Here is a 20877-nt window from a genome sequence, read left to right on the forward strand (position 1 = left end):
CTCTTTGCAGTGTAACCTGTATGTCTCACTGGCTAAGCATGCATGCTATGATCTGTACGTTCTTGTATGCAAAGATCTGCCTGTCCTGTTTGCAAACAAAGCTTTTCTCTGTACTTAGGTACACGTGGCTACAATAAATCAAATCAAATCAAATCAAATTGTGGATTGAGTAGTCAGGAGGAGACCAGCTTGATTAAAGGAAGCAAAGTTATTGTTAATCTATGCATGTTAGGGGAATAATGGATCCAACAAGAAGGGACATACAGAATGCTAGCTGTTGCAATGCTCACTATTTTATCACTGAAACTGACTGATATAAAATGGACTGATTTTCATAATCCAGTACATATCCATCACATTTTAGCTGTTGCGCCATCAACTGCCACAGTTTGTGTCAATCTTTTCCTGTGGAATTCTTCTGATCTGTTGCCTGAATCTTTCAAGCAGTTTCAATGACCCCTAAACCACCCCCAGAGTTTGCCAGAGTTTGCTAACGGATCCGATTATCTGGATCTGTTTACTCAGATCATTTCCTCACTAGGAGACTTGAGCAGGACCTTAAGGGGATAAGACAGATTAGCAACTAATATCACAACCTGTATTCCAGACCCCAGGCTATTTGTGAGAGCCACATGGAAACAGCTACATTTTTTAAAAAAGAAATCTGGAGCGATTTCTGAGTTGTAATCTCCCTGAGGAGGTTCAAGTTAACAGATATAAATTTCTCTAGTGGTTTATGACATGATTCGAACCTCACAATGAGATTACAATCATGTAATCATTTCCATATAACCATTATTCTATGTCCACTGCAAATGTAAGATAGCAAATTGCTAACTATCACTCTGCTTATAAATGTATTAAATCAATGAGACAAGACAACTGTTAATGGCATTATAGATTGCTGCAATGGTTTTGCAAATGGCCTTGTAACTTAATAAAAATAAAGACTCAAATACATTTATTTATTGCCAATGTATTTTAAATTATTTGTGTGCAATATAATGTTTCCTATTTTAATCTGACTTTCATGTTTTTGTCTAACGGTCAGTCAATACTGGGGAAATCGTACTGTGACACTAGCATTCCCTCTTCTAAAATGGAATATTGGCCCAGAAATTCAGTTGTAAAGTTGTTCTGCAGGAGTGAACAGCATTTTATGTTCCTCAATATGGCAATTAAAAAAAAGTACATCTACACTTGGGGCTGTGTCCCCTGCCACATTGATAGAGTAGGCTGTGCTGCACTCTGACATTTACTTATTTTGTAGATCTTCATGCTCTTGCTTTGCACTTGTTTAGTGTCCACCTGCTGACCTCACACTGTGCCTTAACCAGCACTTTGACCCCTCACCAAACTATGTAATGTAAGTGGGCTGCTTTTTATTTTAATTTGAGGTCACTGTTTGATTTCTAGAATTTTTTTTGTGGTATTCCCGCAAAATTCGCTTGGTTGCACAGTGAGAAAGAATTTTGTTTTTAAATGCACCTGCACTGTTGCTCTTTAGCCTGGCTTCAGGAAAAAGTGATCTCATCAGCTTGCCCTTTCAGCCTGGAGAAAGAAGGGGACCATGGAGAAAGACACCACAAACTAAAGAAGCTGTCAGTGGAGCGTGAAGAACACAGAGATCACAGAAATGCAAAGGAAGAGTGAATGTTTAGAAGGCATTTTCCCGCATTCAGTGTCATTGAGGAAGCTGTACATGAGGTGTTTTTACTTCAAACAGAATACTACTACCAAGTTGTTCCACTTGCTGCATGTACCCCCCAAGCTTCACACCATAGCAGGTACAGCATTGTCTGTCCCTGTCAAGGTCACCAATTCTGTATGATTCTACCACCAGCTTCCTGTTGTTCCAGGATATGATTTGGGCATCATGCAAGTTCATCCTTGCTATCCGAGTCCCAGTCATTATTCTGCCATTCGGCACTGATCTCCATCTAATGCTTATCCCAGCTGGACTTGCTATTGGTGACAAAGGCCTTTGCCTTCAAGTACATCTCATGTCACCTAGCAGGAGCCTACATCTAGCAGCCGAGCTGCTCTCCAATGGGATCCTTACTGTCACTATGAACATTGTTGAGCAAGTAGTCGGCATTTTTAACCAAAATTTACACTTGTTACAATGCAGAGTTCGACCCCCTCTACTAATTAAAACTATCATCCATAAAAGCTCACCTCACCTTGTAATCTGCTAAATGTGAGTGAGTGAAAGAAGATCCTTGATTTCTTTGGTTTAAAGGAAAAAAATAATTTATTTTCCTAAGTCTAACAGTGAACACTAACCAAAAACTATTTTAAAAATCCAAGCCCCCTTTTCGTAACTAATCACTATCTGACCCCAACTCTATTAAAGTGCTGCTCCAATAACACCCTTATTAAATATTAAGTCAACTTAATCTCTCAGAGTCCAGACACTCTCTTATGCTGTCTTCTCCCTAGATCTTCTTCCTACTTTTTACTGCAAGTATCTTTGTGTACCTTTGATAGATTATGCCTTCTTGTTTCTGTGGCTAATGTGTAATTTGCGGTAAAATGTCATGGATAAAACCTTACAACTACAATGGTCAGCACAGTTAATTTTAATAATGAAGCAGCTTGTTCAAATTCGTTAGATGGAAATACATTTTGCTGGATCCACACACCACTTAGCATCAATGGTGACCTTGTTACAGTGAGCTCCTCTTCCACTTGTCTCTTTTGACAGCCCCTTGCAGATGACACGTGCTCTCTGGTTCAGTGGGAGGTTAGCTCTGACTAATCTTCAAAATGTTCTTTGTTTTTAAATTCCCAAGACTTGTACACTCTCATTCGTCCACACAATCAAAATTCAAATTCAATTGGATTTTGGTATTTTGGGCGTAATTTAAATTAATTGGTCAAATTCAAAATATGGTTGCCTTAAAATCAAAACACAACACCAAGCTGATTGTTACATATTATCGATTCTCAGCTCTCCCTGCACTTGTCATCCAGTCACAGACACATGTGCTGTCACAATTTTTCAGAAAAGGTATCTCTCTCTCTTAAAGTGACCTTGTAACAGGCAGTACATTCCATCCTCTAACTACACCCTGTGTGATAAAGTTTATTCTTACATCACATTTGCTTCTTTGAACCTTTCAACCTTGTAACACCCTGCCTCAGGTGTCAGGTCTCTCTTGTATAATGTACAACGTCATCATTTTGAGGTAAGCGACTTCAAACCATCTGAGTAATACCTAGTGCAGGAGGAGAACATCTACCAAACTGATCTCTCAGACAGCAACTCTTGGATCTGAGCTTCAACCAAATCAGCTAACTATTTTCCTTCCCTAACTGCCCTAACTCACCTAACATTTCTAAATGATTCCCTTTCTTCAGTCAATTCTCAGAGACTACTTATGTCACTACAAAGACAAGTACCAACACAAAATTCAGAACATAAACTAAATTTATAAAACAATATTTTGACATTTAGAAATAAATTGCTAAATCACCTTTTCCAAAAACCCTTAATATCTGTCTTGTGTGATCATTTCTCCATCCCAGTATGCTTATGAATCATTTCTCCAGTGCTTATGACTTGGGAGGTTGATGATTGCAGAGTTCCCACATTGGTCTCCTCCATGCTGCACGACATTATGTGCAAACTTACTTGCAGATTCCAACAATTCCCATTGTGTCTAGCAGCCTTCTTCAGCAGCCTGGGATGTCAAGTCCTCTGCATCAGAAGTAGCGCATGATGTATCTTTTTATCTTAACAACTCTAGTTAAACTATTGATACTCTTCTGGAATTGCAGCCATGGTCATCTTACCAGGTTCCTAACTTGAGCTTCTTAGCAGCTACGTGAAGGGTTTTATGCTCATCGGGAGGTAAAAGATATTCTTCCTCAGTTTGATGACCAGTAATGCAGTATTAGAGAACCTCAGTGCCCACACTCACTCTCCTTTCCAGCCACTTACTCAGCACATCTATGTATCACCTTTAAATATACAGATTCTATTTACCTTTCAGTGGAATCAAATGATTTTCTGGTGGGCAGTGTGTGAGAACAGGGGAGGACGAGACAGTTTACAAGAATGGTACTAGCACTGAGAAACATCAGTTATGAAGATCGATTGGAGAAGTTGCAGTTGTTTCCTTTTGAGAGGAGGCCATGAGGACATCTGACAGAGAAATTTTCAAAATCACTAGAACTCTGAACAGAGCTTACAGGGAGAAACTGTTCCTGCTCATGAAAGGGCCAAGAATAAGAGGGCACACATTTAAAGTGATTTGCAAAGAAGCAAATGTGATGTGAGAATAAACATTATCACACAGGGTGTTGTTAGAGGATGGAATGTATTGCCTGAACATATGATGGAGTAATGTTCAATTGAGGCTTTTAAGAAGGCATTGGATGACTGTTTAAATAGAAACAATCAGCGATGGTATGGAGAAAAGGCAGGAGAATGACACTAAGTCATGATAATCCTTGGGTGAGCCTGTGCAGAAATGATGGGCTCAATGGTCTCTTCCAGCACTGTAACAATTCTGTGATTTTGTGAAAGGCAGTGGAGTGGAATTCACAAGCAAGTGATTAGGATTAGTAGGGAGCAAGAAAATTCCCTATTTTCTGCAGTAGCTTCACTTGGTGTACCCTAACTACTCATTTCCAGCCGTGATCTGGTTCCTGCATTATCGATGGGCATTTTGTTTCTGTGGCTAATGTGTAATTTGCGGTAAAATGTCATGGATAAAACGTTACAGCTACAATGGTCAACACAGTTCATTTTAATAATGAAACAGCTTGTTCAAATCCGTTAGATGGAAATACATTTTGTTGGATCCACATACCACTTAGCATCAATGGTGACCTTGTTACAGTGAGCTCCTCTTCCACTCGTCTCTCGTCTGCTTCACTAGCTTGATGTGAAACCTGAGCTGCAGTGAAAAGATAAAGGTGCAAGTTACAGGACAAGTGCTAGCAATCAAATAAACATTTGCTTCTATTATCATTGAAATTTGTTTCTCATAGGCCCATGATGACACATATTTTCCCAGACTAAAATAATAAAAGCTGCAATTATGTTTGAGTCATCAAAGATGCCTTGTTGCACAACATTTTAATAGCACATTTTAAAAGCTGATATGTTGACTATTGCATTGTATTATTTTATGATTCAAATACTCCCCCAACCCTTACCCTATTTACAGTTCTGTAAAAATTATTGCTAACTAAGCAGACTGGTTTTGTATGTTTTCACCTCATATAGTGGAAAGAATGGATAGGAATTCTAGATTTTAAAAATCTTTAACAGGACTAGGTTTATTCCTGTACTATTAACAAAATGTGAAAGCACTTGGGTTCTGCTTTTATACCTTGACTTTTACTTTGCTTTCTCAAACAAATAAATGTGTTACTACACATTCAAACATTTACGTGATATTGAGCCTGATTTTGCTTTTACAAAGTAAAGACACCTAAATGGCCCATGATGTTGTCTTTGATGTGAACTTCAGGCTGATAAAGTGTAGTCTAGAGCAGATAATCTAGGAATTGCAAATTGCCATAAATTGGCAATTTGCGCCATTCCCCCATTAGCTTCATAGAGAAAAAAACGGCTTCTTGTGGCTAACCTTCCAAGGTTAAAGTGTGGCGCTGGAAAAGCACAGCAGGTCAGGCAGCCTCTATTAACATTGTTCACAAAAACAATTTAAAGCCTAACAATGAAGGAACAGGTTTAACCACACAGCATGCTGCAAGATGACCATACCAGAAAGAGCCTGTGGGCTGAATCTTAACAGAAATTGGCTGAGTGACAGTTTCATTGAGTTTCCTGGAGGGTTCCTCTCTGCAAGGCCTCTCAAATTTCCTTGCGCTGTTGTCCCCATTTCATCTCATTAACTCAGTACAACATCATTAGAGTGTCCCTCTTATCTGATGCTCACCCGATCTTCCAACTCCATCATATATAGAAGTACATCATTGGTCACGCAGAATTTTGGGTTGCCTCAGAATCGTGGTGGGTGCTATCCACAGGCAAGTTTTTTTTAGTTTACTTAAAAGCTCAAGACTAATGCACAATTTCTTGTTTATCTCACCTCCTATCTTCCTCTTTTCAAACTCGTTTTGTCCTATCCTGGAATTTGACCCTTGAGTTAGGTTTCTCAATTCATTACAAGCACAATTCTACTTCAGGTACCAGTGGCAACAATTAAGTACCTACAAATTTTTTCATTAAATTCAAATTTTAGCAGCTTCCATGAAGGGATCTGAACACATGATCCCAAAGGATTGACCTGCATCTCTAATGATGATACAACTACACCACCATGTTTCCTAAAGAATAAATGAGTTGATGGCTGGGAGTTAAACCCCGACATTTCCATGATCAGTAGATAATGATATTTATAACAAGGCCTCCAAAACATTTTGTTCAAAATTTGCAAAGAACAATACAGCAAAGGAACAGGCCCTTCGGCCTTCGAAGTCTGCACCGATACATTTTTGCCCTTCTGTACTAAAACTTACAGGATCCATATCCCTCTATTCCCTTCCTAATCGTGTATTTGTCCAGATGTTTCTTGAATGCTGCTATTGTGTTGACTTCTATCACCTCCTCTGGCAACACATTACAGGCATTCTCCACCCTTTGTGTGACAAACTTTCTTCACACATCTCTTTTCAACTCCCCCCTCACACCTTGAACCCACGTCCTCTAGTAGTTGACCCCTCCACCCTGGGAAAAAGCCTCAAACTTTCCACTCTATCCATGCCATTCACAATATTAGAAACATCTGTCAGGTCACCCCTCAACCTCCTGCATTCCAGTGAAAATAAACCAGTTTATCTAACCTTTCTTCATAGTAAAAATTCCTTATACCAGGCAACATCCTGGTAAACTTTTTGTATACCCCCTTTAAAGCATCCACATCCTTCTGGTAGTGTGGTGACCAGAACTGTCCGCAATATTCTAAGTGTTGCCTAACTAAAGTTCTATAAAGCTGCAGCATAACTTGCCTATCCTTATACTCAATGCCCATTCCAATGAAGGCAAGCTTGCCATAGGTCTTTGTTACTACCTTATCTACCTGCACTGCCACCTTTAGTGATCTGTGGAACTGCACTCCCAGATTCCTCCATATATCAATACGCCTAAGGGTTCTGCCAATCATTGTATAATAACCACGAGTACATGACTTTCCAAAATGCATCAACTCACATTTGTCTGGGTTAAACTCCATCTGCCATTTTTCCGCCCAAGTTGATCTATATCCAATTGATCTATATCCTGCTGTATCCTCTGACAATCCTCCTCACTAACCGCAACTCCATCAATGTTTGTATCATCTGCAAACTTACTAATTAGACTAGCTATGTTTTCCTCCAAATCCTTTATGGAGAAAGTGAGGTCTGCAGATGCTGGAGATCAGAGCTGGAAATGTGTTGCTGGAAAAGCGCAGCAGGTCAGGCAGCATCCAGGGAACAGGAGAATCGACGTTTCGGGCATAAGCCCTTCCTGTTCCCTGGATACTGCCTGACCTGCTGCGCTTTTCCAGCAACACATTTCCAGCTCCAAATCCTTTATGTAGATTATGAACAGCAGTGGTCCCAGCACTAATCCCTGTGGAACACCACTAGTCACAACCCTCCATTCAGAAAAGCATCCTTCCACCGCTACCCTCTGTCTCCTATGACTAAGCTAATGATTTCAGATTCCCTTCTTCAAACTCAGTTTTTCTACATTTGTATATGTGTGTGCTTGTCTTTAAAATGTAAGAAGAAATGTTCTAAGGAAAGAAGTGACTTGCATTTGTAAAGCATCTTTCACACCTCTGGATGGACCTGAGTGCTTTAGACATAAATTAGGATATTTGAGGTGGTGACTGTTGTGATGTATGAAGTACAGGAGTCAATTTGGACACACCTAAAAAGTTTCCACAAGAAGAGATAATAACCAGTTTTAGTTATTAGTTGCTGGCTAAATATTTGCCAGAACACTGAGAACTTCCATGGTCTAATTTAAACAGTTGTGATTAAAGGTTAATTTATATCTACCAATAAGGACTGATGGGACTTCAGTTTGACAGTGAATATCCTTGGTACCGTACTGACCTGTCAACCAAGATTAGAGTGGGACTCAGACTTCATCACTCTTTCCTACTAACATTGACAATTACATTTGTGACAATTCTCTAGGCTTTCCATAGTTTCTATACCCAAGTTGCAGCAGACAACAGCAGGAATTCTTGGGAAAACTTATCATTAGATCACTTTTGAGAAAATTACAGAAAATATTAAATAAGGTTAAGATATTCATGTACAGGGAATAGAGCAGAGAGTTCTGATGTCAGGCTAGCATCTGTACTATCAGGTGAATGTCCTTTGTCTGTGCTAAAATTCTTATGATCCTTTACATTTTAGATACTGTAAAGATACCTGAAAGTTACAGACTTTTATCCATATTTTTCTGTGATAGCAGAAAAACAGAAATAAATTGAAGATTTCTTTTCGAGTTTGTATGAGAAACATATGGATGTATGACAATTTTGTAACTATGCTATTTACAAATCTATCAAGTTTCAATAACATTTTATTTAAAAGCTTCAGAGTCATGTCACTAAATGAACAAACTAAAGTGCTATCACATTGAATTAAGCTGCTTACAGAGGCTTAATCCTTGATTATGTGAGTGCATAATTGTTAGGTCGAATTTCATCACTTCCTTAGAATAGGGTCTATGTTAATAACAGGTCTTGAAATGAGTCAAACACAATATCTGATGTAAAGTAATAACATGTTATTTTGATAAAGATACACCAAAATAGCTTTTTTGTCTGTTTAGTACTGAAACTTGGCAAACTATGACTTCGGAGCTTTGATATAAAAATATACAATCATGAAGAAATGTTACAAGGACTGAATTGTTTTTTGTTCATTCGTGGGACATGGGCATTGCTGGCTGGCCAACATTTACTGTCTGTCCCAAGTTACTCTTGAGCAGCCCAAACAATCATAAATTAACACAAAAAGGGCAATCAGCCCATCTTGCAACTTCTTTCTATATAACATATTTCCGGTCACATGTAAATCCATTCTCCTTTTACAAGTTACAGTTGAAGACTTTCTCCATCCTTTCAGGTAATGCATTTCAGATCATAAACTCACCACATTTGAAAATAAAAATCGTTTAATTTCTTCAGAGAATCCTTTGCCAATTGCATGAACTAGTCTTTTGATTTTAACTATCCTACCAATGGAATGTTCCTCATTATTCATTCCGTTAATACTCTTAACTTTCAACACCCCTACTAAATCTTCGTGTAACCTTCTCTGCTCTTAAATAGAAAGCTCCCTGCTACTTTCATCTCTTTGTAACTGAACTCTTTCAGTCCTAAAACAAACACAGAAATTGCTGGGGAAACTCAGCAGCTCTGGCAGCATCTTGGAGAAAGAAACAAAGTTAATGCTTCAAGTCCAGTATGATTCTTCTTTAGAACCCTAAACACTGATCTCAGTCCTGCTGCAGCTCCAATAAATCTTCTCAGCACTCTTTTTAGGACACTGACATCCTCTCTGATTAGAATGAACACAGTGGTTGAGCTTAGCTGGTTTGCAATGTGATGCTAATAGCATGGGTTCAATTCCTACAGCAGCTGAGGTGACTATGCAGAATTCTCCTTCTCAAACATTCCTCATATGTTAAGCTTTTCATTCATTCTGTTTTGCTTTTATGCTATCCCTAACTTCCCTAGTAAACCACGGTTGCCTCATCCTCCCTGTACCATGCTTCTTTTTCCTTGGGATGAATCCCTGCTGTGTGTCCTGAATTACTCCCAGAAACTCCTGCCATTGCTGTTCCACTGTCTTTCCTGCTAGGCTCCTCTCATAGTCAGTTCTACCCAGCTCCTTCCTCATGCCTCTGTAATTGCCTTTATTCGGCAGTAATACCGTTATCTCTGATTCTATCTTCTCCCTCTCAAACTGCAGAGTAAATTCAATCATATTATGACCACTACCCCCTAAGGCTTCCTTCACCTTAAGCTTCCCTTATCAAGTCTGCCTCATTACACAGTACTAAATCCAGTATTGCCTGTTCCCTAGTGGCTCCACCACAAGCTGCTCCAAAAAGCCGTCTCATAGACATTCCACAAATTCCTTTCCTTGCAATCCACCACCAACCTGATTTTTCCAGTTCACCTGCATATTGAAATCCCCATGATCACTGTAACATTGCCTTTCCTACACATCTTTTCTATCTCCTGGTGTAAGATTAACTGTACAAAATACCCACTGTTCTTTGGTAATTGCTAGTGTCCTTTCAATCTTTGTCCACTGTGAGAAAGCTAATTGTTTGGAGGAATGAAATAGCTGTATTGCTGTAACATGAGATGCTCATTTATGTTAAGCCTTATCTTTGAGTCTGGCCTAACCAAGCTGTAACAGGCCTGGGATGTTTCATACACCAACAGAGTACAAATGTTTATTAATCTGCACAATCAACCTCTTGACTGAATCACACAAGGATGAGGATGGATATTTTTGTTTTGTGAATTGGAAAAATGTTATAATCATCCTAGAGCTTGTAATTTTAGACAACTTCTCTTTTAGGTACATATATAAATATCATACTGAAATTAGATTTTAGATTAGATTAGATTACTTTACAGTGTGGAAACAGGCCCTTCGGCCCAACAAGTCCACACTGACCCGCCGAAGCGTAATCCACCCATACCCCTACATTTACCCCTTACCTAACACTACGGGCAATTTAGCATGGCCAATTCACCTGACCTGCACATCTTTGGACTGTGGGAGGAAACCGGAGCACCCGGAGGAAACCCACGCAGACACGGGGAGAACGTGCAAACTCCACACAGTCAGTCGCCTGAGGCGGGAATTGAACCCGGGTCTCTGGCGCTGCGAGGCAGCAGTGCTAACCACTGTGCCACCGTGCCACCCATAAATCCCACACAAATTAAATTCTATATATCCCATTAGTCCTAGAGAAAAATCAGAGCTGTTTCTTCAGTCTTTGCTGATTTTATTCATTTTTAGGGTGTGGGTATTGTTGGCTAGTTTATCACTTACTGCCCATCTCTAATTGCCTCTGCACTGGCATGGAGTCATATGTAGCTCTGACGAGATAACAATACCTGATTTCCATCTATAAAGGGCATTGGTGAACCAAATGGGTATTTACAAACAGGTCACCATTAGGCTAGCTTTTAATTTCAGCTTTATTTTTTATCGAATTCCAAATTCACCATTTGCCATAATGGGATTCAAATCTGTATTTCCACATTAGCCTGAAGGTCTGGGTTAATCATCCAGTGATGTTGCCACAAGACCAACACCTCCCCCCAATCCCCTGTTACTCCAGAATTACCTAAGCCATTGTAGGTTTGATTCTTTGTGGATATTATTATTTTGGACTTTTAAATTTTAAAGTATCAGCTTTTCAGTGATAATACTCTACTCTCTGTAGTGTGTTCATCCAAGATCCATGTCAGTAACTGGCTGAATGTCAGAATAGAAGTTAGTAGGGATAAAAGGGACCTTTTTACAGGATGGCAGTCAGTAAGTCGTGGAGTTTTGCAGGGGTCAGTGTTGGGACTATAAGTATTCATTGTTATACATTAATGATCTGCTCGAAGGAACTGAGGGCATTGTTGTTATGTTTGCAGATGACACGAAGCTAGGTGGAGGGACAGGTAGTTTTGAAGAAGTTGGGAGGGTGCAGAAGGACTTGGACCGACAAGGAGAGTGAATAAAGAAGTAGCAGATGGAATACAATGTGGAAAGTATGAGGTTATGCTCTTTGTTAGGACAAAGAGAGGCACAGGCTATTTTCTAAATGGGGAAAGGTTTCAGAAATTTGAAGCACCAAAGGACTTGGGAATTGAAATTCAGGTTTCTTTTAAGGCTAACATGCAGGCTCAATTGGCAGCTAGGAAGGCAAATACAATGTTACCATTCATTTTGAGAGGGCTAGAGTACAGGAGCAGAGATGTACTGCTGATGCTGTGTAATACTCTGGTCAGAGCTGAAAATTTGTTCCTGGAAAAACGCAGCAGGTCAGGCAGCATCCAAGGAGCAGGAGAATCGACGTTTTGGGCATGAGCCTTCTTCAGCATCCTTGGATGCTGCCTGACCTGCTGCGCTTTTCCAGCAACACATTTTCAGCTCTGATCTCCAGCATCTGCAGCCCTCACTTTCTCCTAATACTCTGGTCAGACCACATTTGAAATATTTTGGGCACTGTATCTAAGGAAGGATGCACTGGCATTGGAGGGGGTCCAGAGGAAGTTTACAACAATGATCCCAGGAATGAAGAGTTTGTCATATGAAGAGCTGTTGAGGGCTCTGAGTCTATATTCAATAGATCTCATTGAAGGTTACAGAATACTGAGAGCCCTGGATGGAGTTGATGTGGAAAAGATGTTTCCACGAATAGGAGAGATTAGTTCCTGAGCATACATCCTCAGAGTGGAGGGATGGCCCTTTAGAACTGAGATGAAGAGGAAATTCATCAGCCAGATGGTATTTAATCTGTGGAATTCATTGCCACAGAAGGCCATGGAAGCAAAGGCATTAAATGTTTTTCAGACAGAGATACGTAGGTCCATGATTAGTAAGGGGATCAAAGATTACAAGAAGAAGGCTGGAGATTAGGGTTAAAAAACATATCAGCCATGATTGAATGGTGGAACAAACTCGATGGACCAAATGGCCTAACCCTACTCCTATATTTTATGGTCTTATTCATCTTAACATTTAAAAGTATGTTCTCCTCAATTAAAGGCACTGGCAACAGTAATACTCAATAAAATGAATCATTCATTTAATTTCTGCTTATGGGATGTTGTGTACAAATTGTCTGTCATCTTTCTCTACAGTGCAACAGTAAGTATACTTTGACAAATATTTAATTGATTGAAGCACTTTAGTGCTATATAAATGCTCATCCTATAGCCAGGAGAAGAAGCTCATCTGAATCTTGAGCGAAAGTCACCAGTAAATTGAACCTGTTATTTTAAAATGTCACCTCTGACCCCTCACTTGCCACCCCCACTTCACCATTACCTTCTATCCACGTTTAATCAGGTGTGAACATTAACATGCCCCCTACTGGCACAGGTAACAAGAGAAACCTTTGCTAGGAAGTAGTATAATGCTGGGCAAGTAACATTCACTCCACGCAAGTATTGGGCAATGACCATCCTCAGTAAATGAGAATCTAACCATCGTTCCTTGAATTACATTGCTGGATCCCCCAATTAGAACATTATGGGGGTTACCATTGACCAGCAGGCAAGACATCCCAAGGGATCTGATGAAGAGACTCAAAAATATTAACATAAGCAAAATAAAAGGAATGAAGAAAACAATGGCATTAAAATGTAACAAAAGTCCAACATGAAATGGTTTCCATCCCAGGGATATAAGGGATGTGGGTGACAGCATTAAATACTCTGATTATAATCTTCAAAAGATACTGTGATGCAGGAAGTATTCCTTTCGATGAGAAAATTGCATTGTCACATTGCTATTTAAGAAAAATGAGAGAAAATAAAACTTTGGAATTACAGACCACTTAGCCAAACATCTGCTGTGTGGAATACAAGAGTCTATAATTAAGGCAAGATGATTAAACATTTGGTCATTTTCAACCAATCAGACAGAAGTTGCATGGATTTCTAAAAAGTGGAGACAAACAAAAAGTGCAAGAAACTGAAAGCAAAATCTTGTCCTGGTTCGGAAACTGGCAAAACAGCAGGCAGTATAAATGGTATTCTAATTGACAGAAGATACCTAGTTATGTTCTGCAAGCATCTGTGTTGGGCTGTCAACTGTTCACCTCATTTATTAACAACTCAGAATGAAGAGCCACTTATCCAAGTCTGTCGTCAATACAAAGTTAGGCAGCTTTGTAAGGAAGAAAGATGGAAGCAAAAAAATCAAAAAGCAATATTGATTGATATAAAATTGTGGCAAATTGGTTTAACTGTGAGCACATCCACTTTAAGCCTAAATACATAAGCCTAAAAACACCTTCTCAATGATGAAAAGCTGGAAATACTCGAGGTCTAAAGAGACTTGGTACATAGATTACGAAAAAGTCATGTGCAGTTACAGAAAATACTGTAACGTTGAGAGTACTCCATATCAAGCAGACTGGAATTGAAAGGGTAGAAATTATGCTTCAGCTATACATAGGTCTGCTTAGATCATGCCTGACAGCAGCTCTTGGCACTATATCTCAGGAAGGATTCATTAACCTGAAAGGGTCAGTGTGCATTTACCCACAAAGTACCTGGGAGTCTGGGAGGGCTTACACAATCAGTTTGCATTCTGCAGAATTTTGAAAGTTGAGAGCTGATTTGTATGATTTTCTTTTGTAATATTAAGGCTAATAAATTACTTAGATAGAGATAAACTGTTTCCTCTGGTTGGACGAGAGGGCATTTTCTAAAAATTGGAGCTGGACATTGCAGATGTGAAATTTAGAAAACTCTAACAAACAGCAATTAATAGTAAATTATACATAAACTGTAAATTTGTGTTTGATTGCTTCATGTAAATTAAAGCTACAATAGGATATGAAGTAAAGAAACATATATGAAGTTAGGCCTTGATCTTATTGAATGTCTGATCAAGCTTGAGGGAATAAAGGGCCTAATCCTGTTCTTATTTTCCTACTGGTATAATTTTAAAAAAAGATAAACCATGTCCCAGCAGTTTTTCATTTCCTAGTTCATTAATGCCAATAACATATATTGGGAAATGCACCCATTCTCTATTGCACATAAATCTCTATTCATCAACTTTGTTAGATAAAAGATCGAGGGTAGTAGGCCTGCAATTTCCTGATCTATGCTAAATACAGCCTGATTTCTAAGATTTACGTGAAGCTCCTCAATGAGGCATCAGAAAATTGCCCTATAATGTATATGGTGTGGTCTTGAATTGTTCTACATATGCATACATGTCAAGTTCAATAGCTGACTCATTCTCTGTTAGGAGAAAGTGAGGTCTGCAGATGCTGGAGATCAGAGCTGGAAATATGTTGCTGGAAAAGCGCAGCAGGTCAGGCAGCATCCAGGGAACAGGAGAATCGACGTTTCGGGCATAAGCCCTTCTTCAGGATTCCTGAAGAAGGGCTTATGCCCGAAACGTCGATTCTCCTGTTCCCTGGATGCTGCCTGACCTGCTGCGCTTTTCCAGCAACATATTTCCAGCTCATTCTCTGTTAGCTCAATGCAGCCTTTTACAGAACTGTGTGTATATTACAGATATTCAACGACCATAGCACTGGGATGAAAATTGTGCTTCCATGGGAAATATTGTGCCAGTATTCACTGCCTTGATTTAAACAGGAAGGTTTACCATTCAAGTGAGGCACAAGACAGAAGGAACGTAGAAACAGGAATGGATCATATGGGCCCTTGAGCCTGTTCCATTATTCAATTAAATAATGGATAATTTGTATCATAATTCCACTTGCTCACCTTGTTTCCCTAACCCTTGCCTCACAAAAATCAGTTTTAAAACATTGAATTTTGAAATGTTCAGCCTAACCTTGAAAGGAAATTAAGAAAGCTGTGAAAGGTCCTAGTTAGATCAAACGTAATTTCCCCTACTTCTTTGCATATTTGAAGTTGGTAGACATCAGATCCTAGTGATTTATTTATCTTTAGTCACATGATTTTCTCTATTACCATTTTATTATTTATGTTAAATCTTGTAAGCTCCTGTCTCAATTTATTTGTATTTTCTGGTATCACGGTTTCTTTATCCTTATGGTCTGTTATAAAGTCTGATACTAAGTATACTGTTAGCAATTCCATCATTTCCTGACATCCACATCTAATGTCACTTGAACCTGTCTTTAAGAGGCTCCATTACTTCTCACCACCCTCTTTCTCTGAATTTACTTACAATATCCTTAGTGTCTTACTTGATAGTTGTCACAAGGTTTTTCACATATTCTGCCTATGTAGCTCAAATTACTTCCTTGTATTTCTTTGCTGTTCTCTCCTAGCTTGCAAGATCTCTACTGGTCTTTAAATTCATTCAGAACCTTTTTCTTTGTCATTTATACTATTGCTCACATTTCTTGCTGCTCTACTGTGATTTTTAAAAATTGCTCATGGGACCTGGTTGTCACCAGCTAAGGTTTTGTGGTCTAGAGTCACATGTAGGTTGGCAGATTTCCTTCCTTATGGGACATTATTGAAAGAGATTAGTTTTTACATTTGACAGTGGTAAGCTATTAGACTAGATTTTCATTTCAGATCTTTACTGAATTCAAATTGTAACCATCTGTCACGGTGAGATTTGAATCCTACCTGCCAGAGGTGCAGATTACTAGCTCAGTGACATTATCATTGTGCTATCACCTCCCCTAGAAGCTTTTCTTTAAGCTAACAAATGGTCAACATTACTGATATAGCCACCTACCATGAAGTTATTGATTAACTTGATTCATAACTCATTCCTAGGTCTAATACAGCTCGCTGTTTTGTTTTAGTCTTACGCTTCTTAAATATTCTGAAGAAATTAAAAGGCTTTGGAACTCACTTGTTCTGGTCCTACCAGTCCTATGTGGAAATTAAAGCTCCTAATCGTTATTATGATGTTCTTGCTACAAACCTCTGCATTCATGTATCCTACCACTTTACCCCTGCCAATTGTCAATCCCGATCAAAATCTGACCTCTTATTCTATATTGAATCTGTTGAAGAAATTTTCTATAGCCAACTCACACTTATTTGCAACTTTTCTTCTTAATGCTGTTTTAGCGTGCTTTACCAATATTGTCACTCCTCCATTTTATTTCCAATTTCTCAAATCCTTTCTAAAGAGATTATAATCATGGTACATTGTAATTTACCAGTTATGTACCACAGACCAAATGTTTTTGTTACATGAAACTCTTATTTGGACATTGGACTCTACAATTTTGCCTCAAACACTTTTTCTCAGATTTGGCATACTCCTTGTTTGTCATTTTTTTTTAATAAGGTGGTGCCTGGCTAATTATTCCCCTTCAAGACCCAAGCACTTTCAGTGGGAGTAGAAGGAACAGTAGCAGGGAATGTCAGAAAGTAAATTATCACATGACTTACTGAAACACACTTGATAATTTAACATGTGCTGGAATTGTTCACAAAGGAGTTGATCATTTTTTGTAATACCACTGCACGTGCATTCGACCTGCAGAAGTGTGCCACGTGTACTGATGTATGCTGCCATACACTCTGCATTGGGTGTGCAGCTCCAATCATTCCATGTGAGTCCTGAGAGGCAGTCTTTTTCATAGCCTTGCTGACATACTCTTGTCATGTGGCCCCAACATTTTGCTTGAAACAATTCATATCTTGACCTGAAAGCACAAATATTACATTGCTTTAATGTTATAAGATTGTAATGAAATCTGTACCGCTTCTAGCTTTTGGCTCATTAAGCAGTGAACCCCTTAAATGTTGGACCTATTTTAATGAATGTAGCACTTTGGTCAAGATCAAGCACTAGAAAACCATGCGGCCGAACTCAGAAATTTCTTGTGTCAGCTCCTTGTTTACATGACATTGTTGCCATGATAAGCCCTTGGGGGAAAGAGTCTGGAAGTCTTCCCCAGGAAGATTCAAGCTTGGAATAACTTTATTGGCCATGGAGGAGGAATGGACCACCTCGAAACTCCGTGAGATAGTCTTTATCATACCTGCTATTCAATAGGTAATTTGTTTGTTAATTAATATCGAGTTTACTTTGATTCTAAACCAGAAGTTGCAACAAGGGAAATCTTGGCTGGTAAATTTCTTCATTGGGGCTGTTTGGCAAGTGGTGCTGTTCTGGTTTAGAGACTGGCACAGTGATAACAAAATCCAATAATGTAGAATTGGGGCTGTTTGACTGGGGAAGACTTGAGCAGAGACTTGACGTTTCGCACAACATACTAACCTGCATATGTCTTCATTGAAGCATTTTTCTTTCAAATGAAGACACGTTGGCTTTGTGTCCATGTGATTGGCACAGGAATTGTTGTGGAGGGTTTCCTTTGCCTGTAGACAAAGCTCATCGGACGGGCGACATCCACAGAACACTAACATCTCAGCAAGATCCGGTGAGATCTTTCCATAAAAGGATCGAATTGCACTGTGACAATTGTTGAGGTTGCAATGTTTACGAGTTTGAGGACAAGCCTTCTTCTGAGGAGTTAGATGTCGGTTGCACACATTTTGATCCTTTATGCATTGCTCAGTGACTTTCAAACAAGACATGGAATGCTTATGATCTGTAAGCAGACAGAATGCTGTCATTATGTACAACACTGTTCAATCTTTTATGCTAATAAAGCCGCAACATCCCAAGACTGTGTGTTGAAACTTACAAGTGTGTTTATGTGAACAGCATTCTTTTGCATAGGAATAGGAGATAGCCTCACAACCACTTGAGCCTTTTCCACCATTTAATGAGCCAGTCTGATTCCACTTACCTGCCTTGGCACCATAACCCTTAATACCTTCCCCTATCAATATCCTGGGGGCTGCCATTGACCAAAAGCACAAAAAGCAAACATTCAAACTCACTGGGTAATAGGGATGGAAAAGGGAATGTTGGCTTTTATTTTAAAGGCAATCAAGTATAAAAGTAGGGAAATTTTTCGGAAACTATATAAACCACTAATCAAATATGTCAGACCAAGGAGCCCCATACCCCATGACAGATCTACAGGCAGGAAAGGCACAACTGATTCCTCCAGAAGGTGAGCTTTATACATAAGTATATGGCAGAGAAGGAAGAGGAAAGGAGGAGCAATAGTGGTAAAGGATTCATTAGTTAAGTGAACAGTCAGGTATTTCTCTCCCCTTGGATACGACACCAGGATGGTGTCTTGCCTCCCTGGAGACAGGGTCTAGGTATCGCAGAGTCAGTGCAGTGTACTCTTCCAGGAGAAAGTGAACAACTCATAAATCGTGGTCCATATTGGTGCCAAAGACTTTGGTAGGAAGGAAGATGTGGTCCTACAATTGGAATTCAGGGGGCTGATTTGCGGTTTTGGTTTCTAACCTCAGGATTACTCCCAAATGCCACGTGTAAGTGAGTAGGTAAGACAGCTGGGTAGGACAGCTGAATGAGTGACTAGTAAGATGATGCAGGTAGGAGGGGTTTTGATTCCTGAAACATGGGGACTGTCTGTGGAGAAGATGGCACCTATATAAACAGGACAGGTTGTACCTGAACAGAGCTGGGACTGAGTTCCTTGTGGGGCAATCCAATTGTGCTATTGAGAGGATAGGAGTGTATTGCAGGGGAATACCAGAGCATACAAAATACTTATAGACACAGATAACTCTAGTGTAAAGAATAGGCAGTCCATGGATGAAGTTAGAGTAAGAGAAAAAGTAATGAAGTCTAAATCAGAGTGAATGTGATGTGTGTGAATATGCAGAGTATAGTCAATAAGATTGACAAGTTAGGGCACAGATTGTCATGCAGAAGTTGTGGTGATAACAGATAATTGACCCAAGGAAGACCAGGACCAAGTGTTGAATATTCATGAGTAAAAGCTGTTCAGTAAAAATAGGAAAGGCTGGAAAGGAGTGGTGGGGGGGGGTAACAATATTGTTTAAGCAGGCCATGATGGTGTTGGAGAAAGAGGATATCCCAGAGTGTTCAATTAGCTAGAGCTAAGAAACAGGAAGTATGCACTTATATTGCTCAGTGTAGCCTATACATTACCAACTAATGGGAAGAATGGAATGGAACAAATCTGTAGGAAAATTACAATACAATCCCAATGTTATAGTCTGCTCACAACTGGAGACTTTAACTTTCTAAATGTAGACTGGCAAAGTGTTAGCCTTAAAGGCAGAGAGGAGTAAACATTCCTAGACAATGTTTGGAAAAATTTCCCACAGCATTAAGCATCAAATCCAACAATAAATGATAAGTATTGGACATAGTTGTTAGAATGAGGTGGGCTAAGAAGATTACGTGAGAGTGGGGAACATTTAGGAGATTTCAATGATTTTATTGTCAGGTTTAGGATGATGTTCGTAAAGGACAACTATTCATCCAGATTAAGAATATTTAATTGGGAGAGAGCCACCTTCAATGTAGCGTAAATGGAGCTGGAATGGGTAGACAGGAACAAAGGTTTTCAGGAAAAGCTGTCACTGAACAATGGGCTGATCGTGAAAGAGGAGATGGTTCAAATCTAGTCAAAGCATATTTCCTCAAAGCAGAAAGGGAAGGCAAAGAAATTCATAATTCTCTGGACGAAAAAGGAGATATAAGTTAAGATAAAGAAGAAAAAGAGTCTTTATGAGAGGTGTCAGGTAGAAAATACAATTGAGAGCCAAGAAGAATATAGAAGATTCAGAAAGGAGGTAAAAAGCATATTGGAGGCGCAAGTTGGAATTACGAGAAAAAACTGGCAAACTCCATATTACTTACATTGCCAAGGCAAACAGGGTTATGAGTCAAGTGCTGGAAAATGGGATTAGAATGGTTAGGTTGTTGTTTTTGACTGGCACAATCTTGATGGGCTGAAGATCCTTTTTCTGTGCTGTAGATCTCTGTTACACTGTGACTGTATGGAAGTGAATACCAAAGTATCCTGTAAATAACAAAAAGGTGGCAAGAAGGAGGAGTTGGGCTGATTAGGGATCAAAAAGGGACCTAAATGTCAAAGTAAAGGGAACGGCCGAGGTACAAAATGAATCTGTCTTTATTAAAAAGGGTAGACGCCAGTCAGACTATCATAACAGAGTTGGATTCAAAATTGGTGAAGAAGAATTATTGGATACGATACCAATACTGAAGTTGACAAGAAACCAGGGCTGAAAATGTGTTGCTGGAAAAGCGCAGCAGGTCAGGCAGCATCCAAGGAGCAGGAGA

At 39.3% G+C, this 20877-nt stretch overlaps 1 protein-coding gene across 3 annotated transcripts in view; it reads right to left on the minus strand.

The window, feature by feature from the left end:
* Positions 1–20877, minus strand: part of gfral (GDNF family receptor alpha like) — a 99326-nt gene that overhangs the window by 20566 nt on the left and 57883 nt on the right. For all 3 annotated transcript variants that reach the window (XM_043687461.1, XM_043687460.1, XM_043687462.1), the window contains 3 exons: positions 17935–18268; positions 17100–17356; positions 4821–4907 (listed from right to left, as the gene is read on the minus strand). In XM_043687461.1, coding sequence (XP_043543396.1) covers positions 4821–4907; positions 17100–17356; positions 17935–18268 — 678 coding nt within the window. The remainder of the gene's footprint in view (positions 1–4820; positions 4908–17099; positions 17357–17934; positions 18269–20877) is intronic.

This window comes from Chiloscyllium plagiosum, chromosome 3 (assembly GCF_004010195.1).
Source record: "Chiloscyllium plagiosum isolate BGI_BamShark_2017 chromosome 3, ASM401019v2, whole genome shotgun sequence".
Lineage (NCBI taxonomy): Eukaryota > Metazoa > Chordata > Chondrichthyes > Orectolobiformes > Hemiscylliidae > Chiloscyllium > Chiloscyllium plagiosum.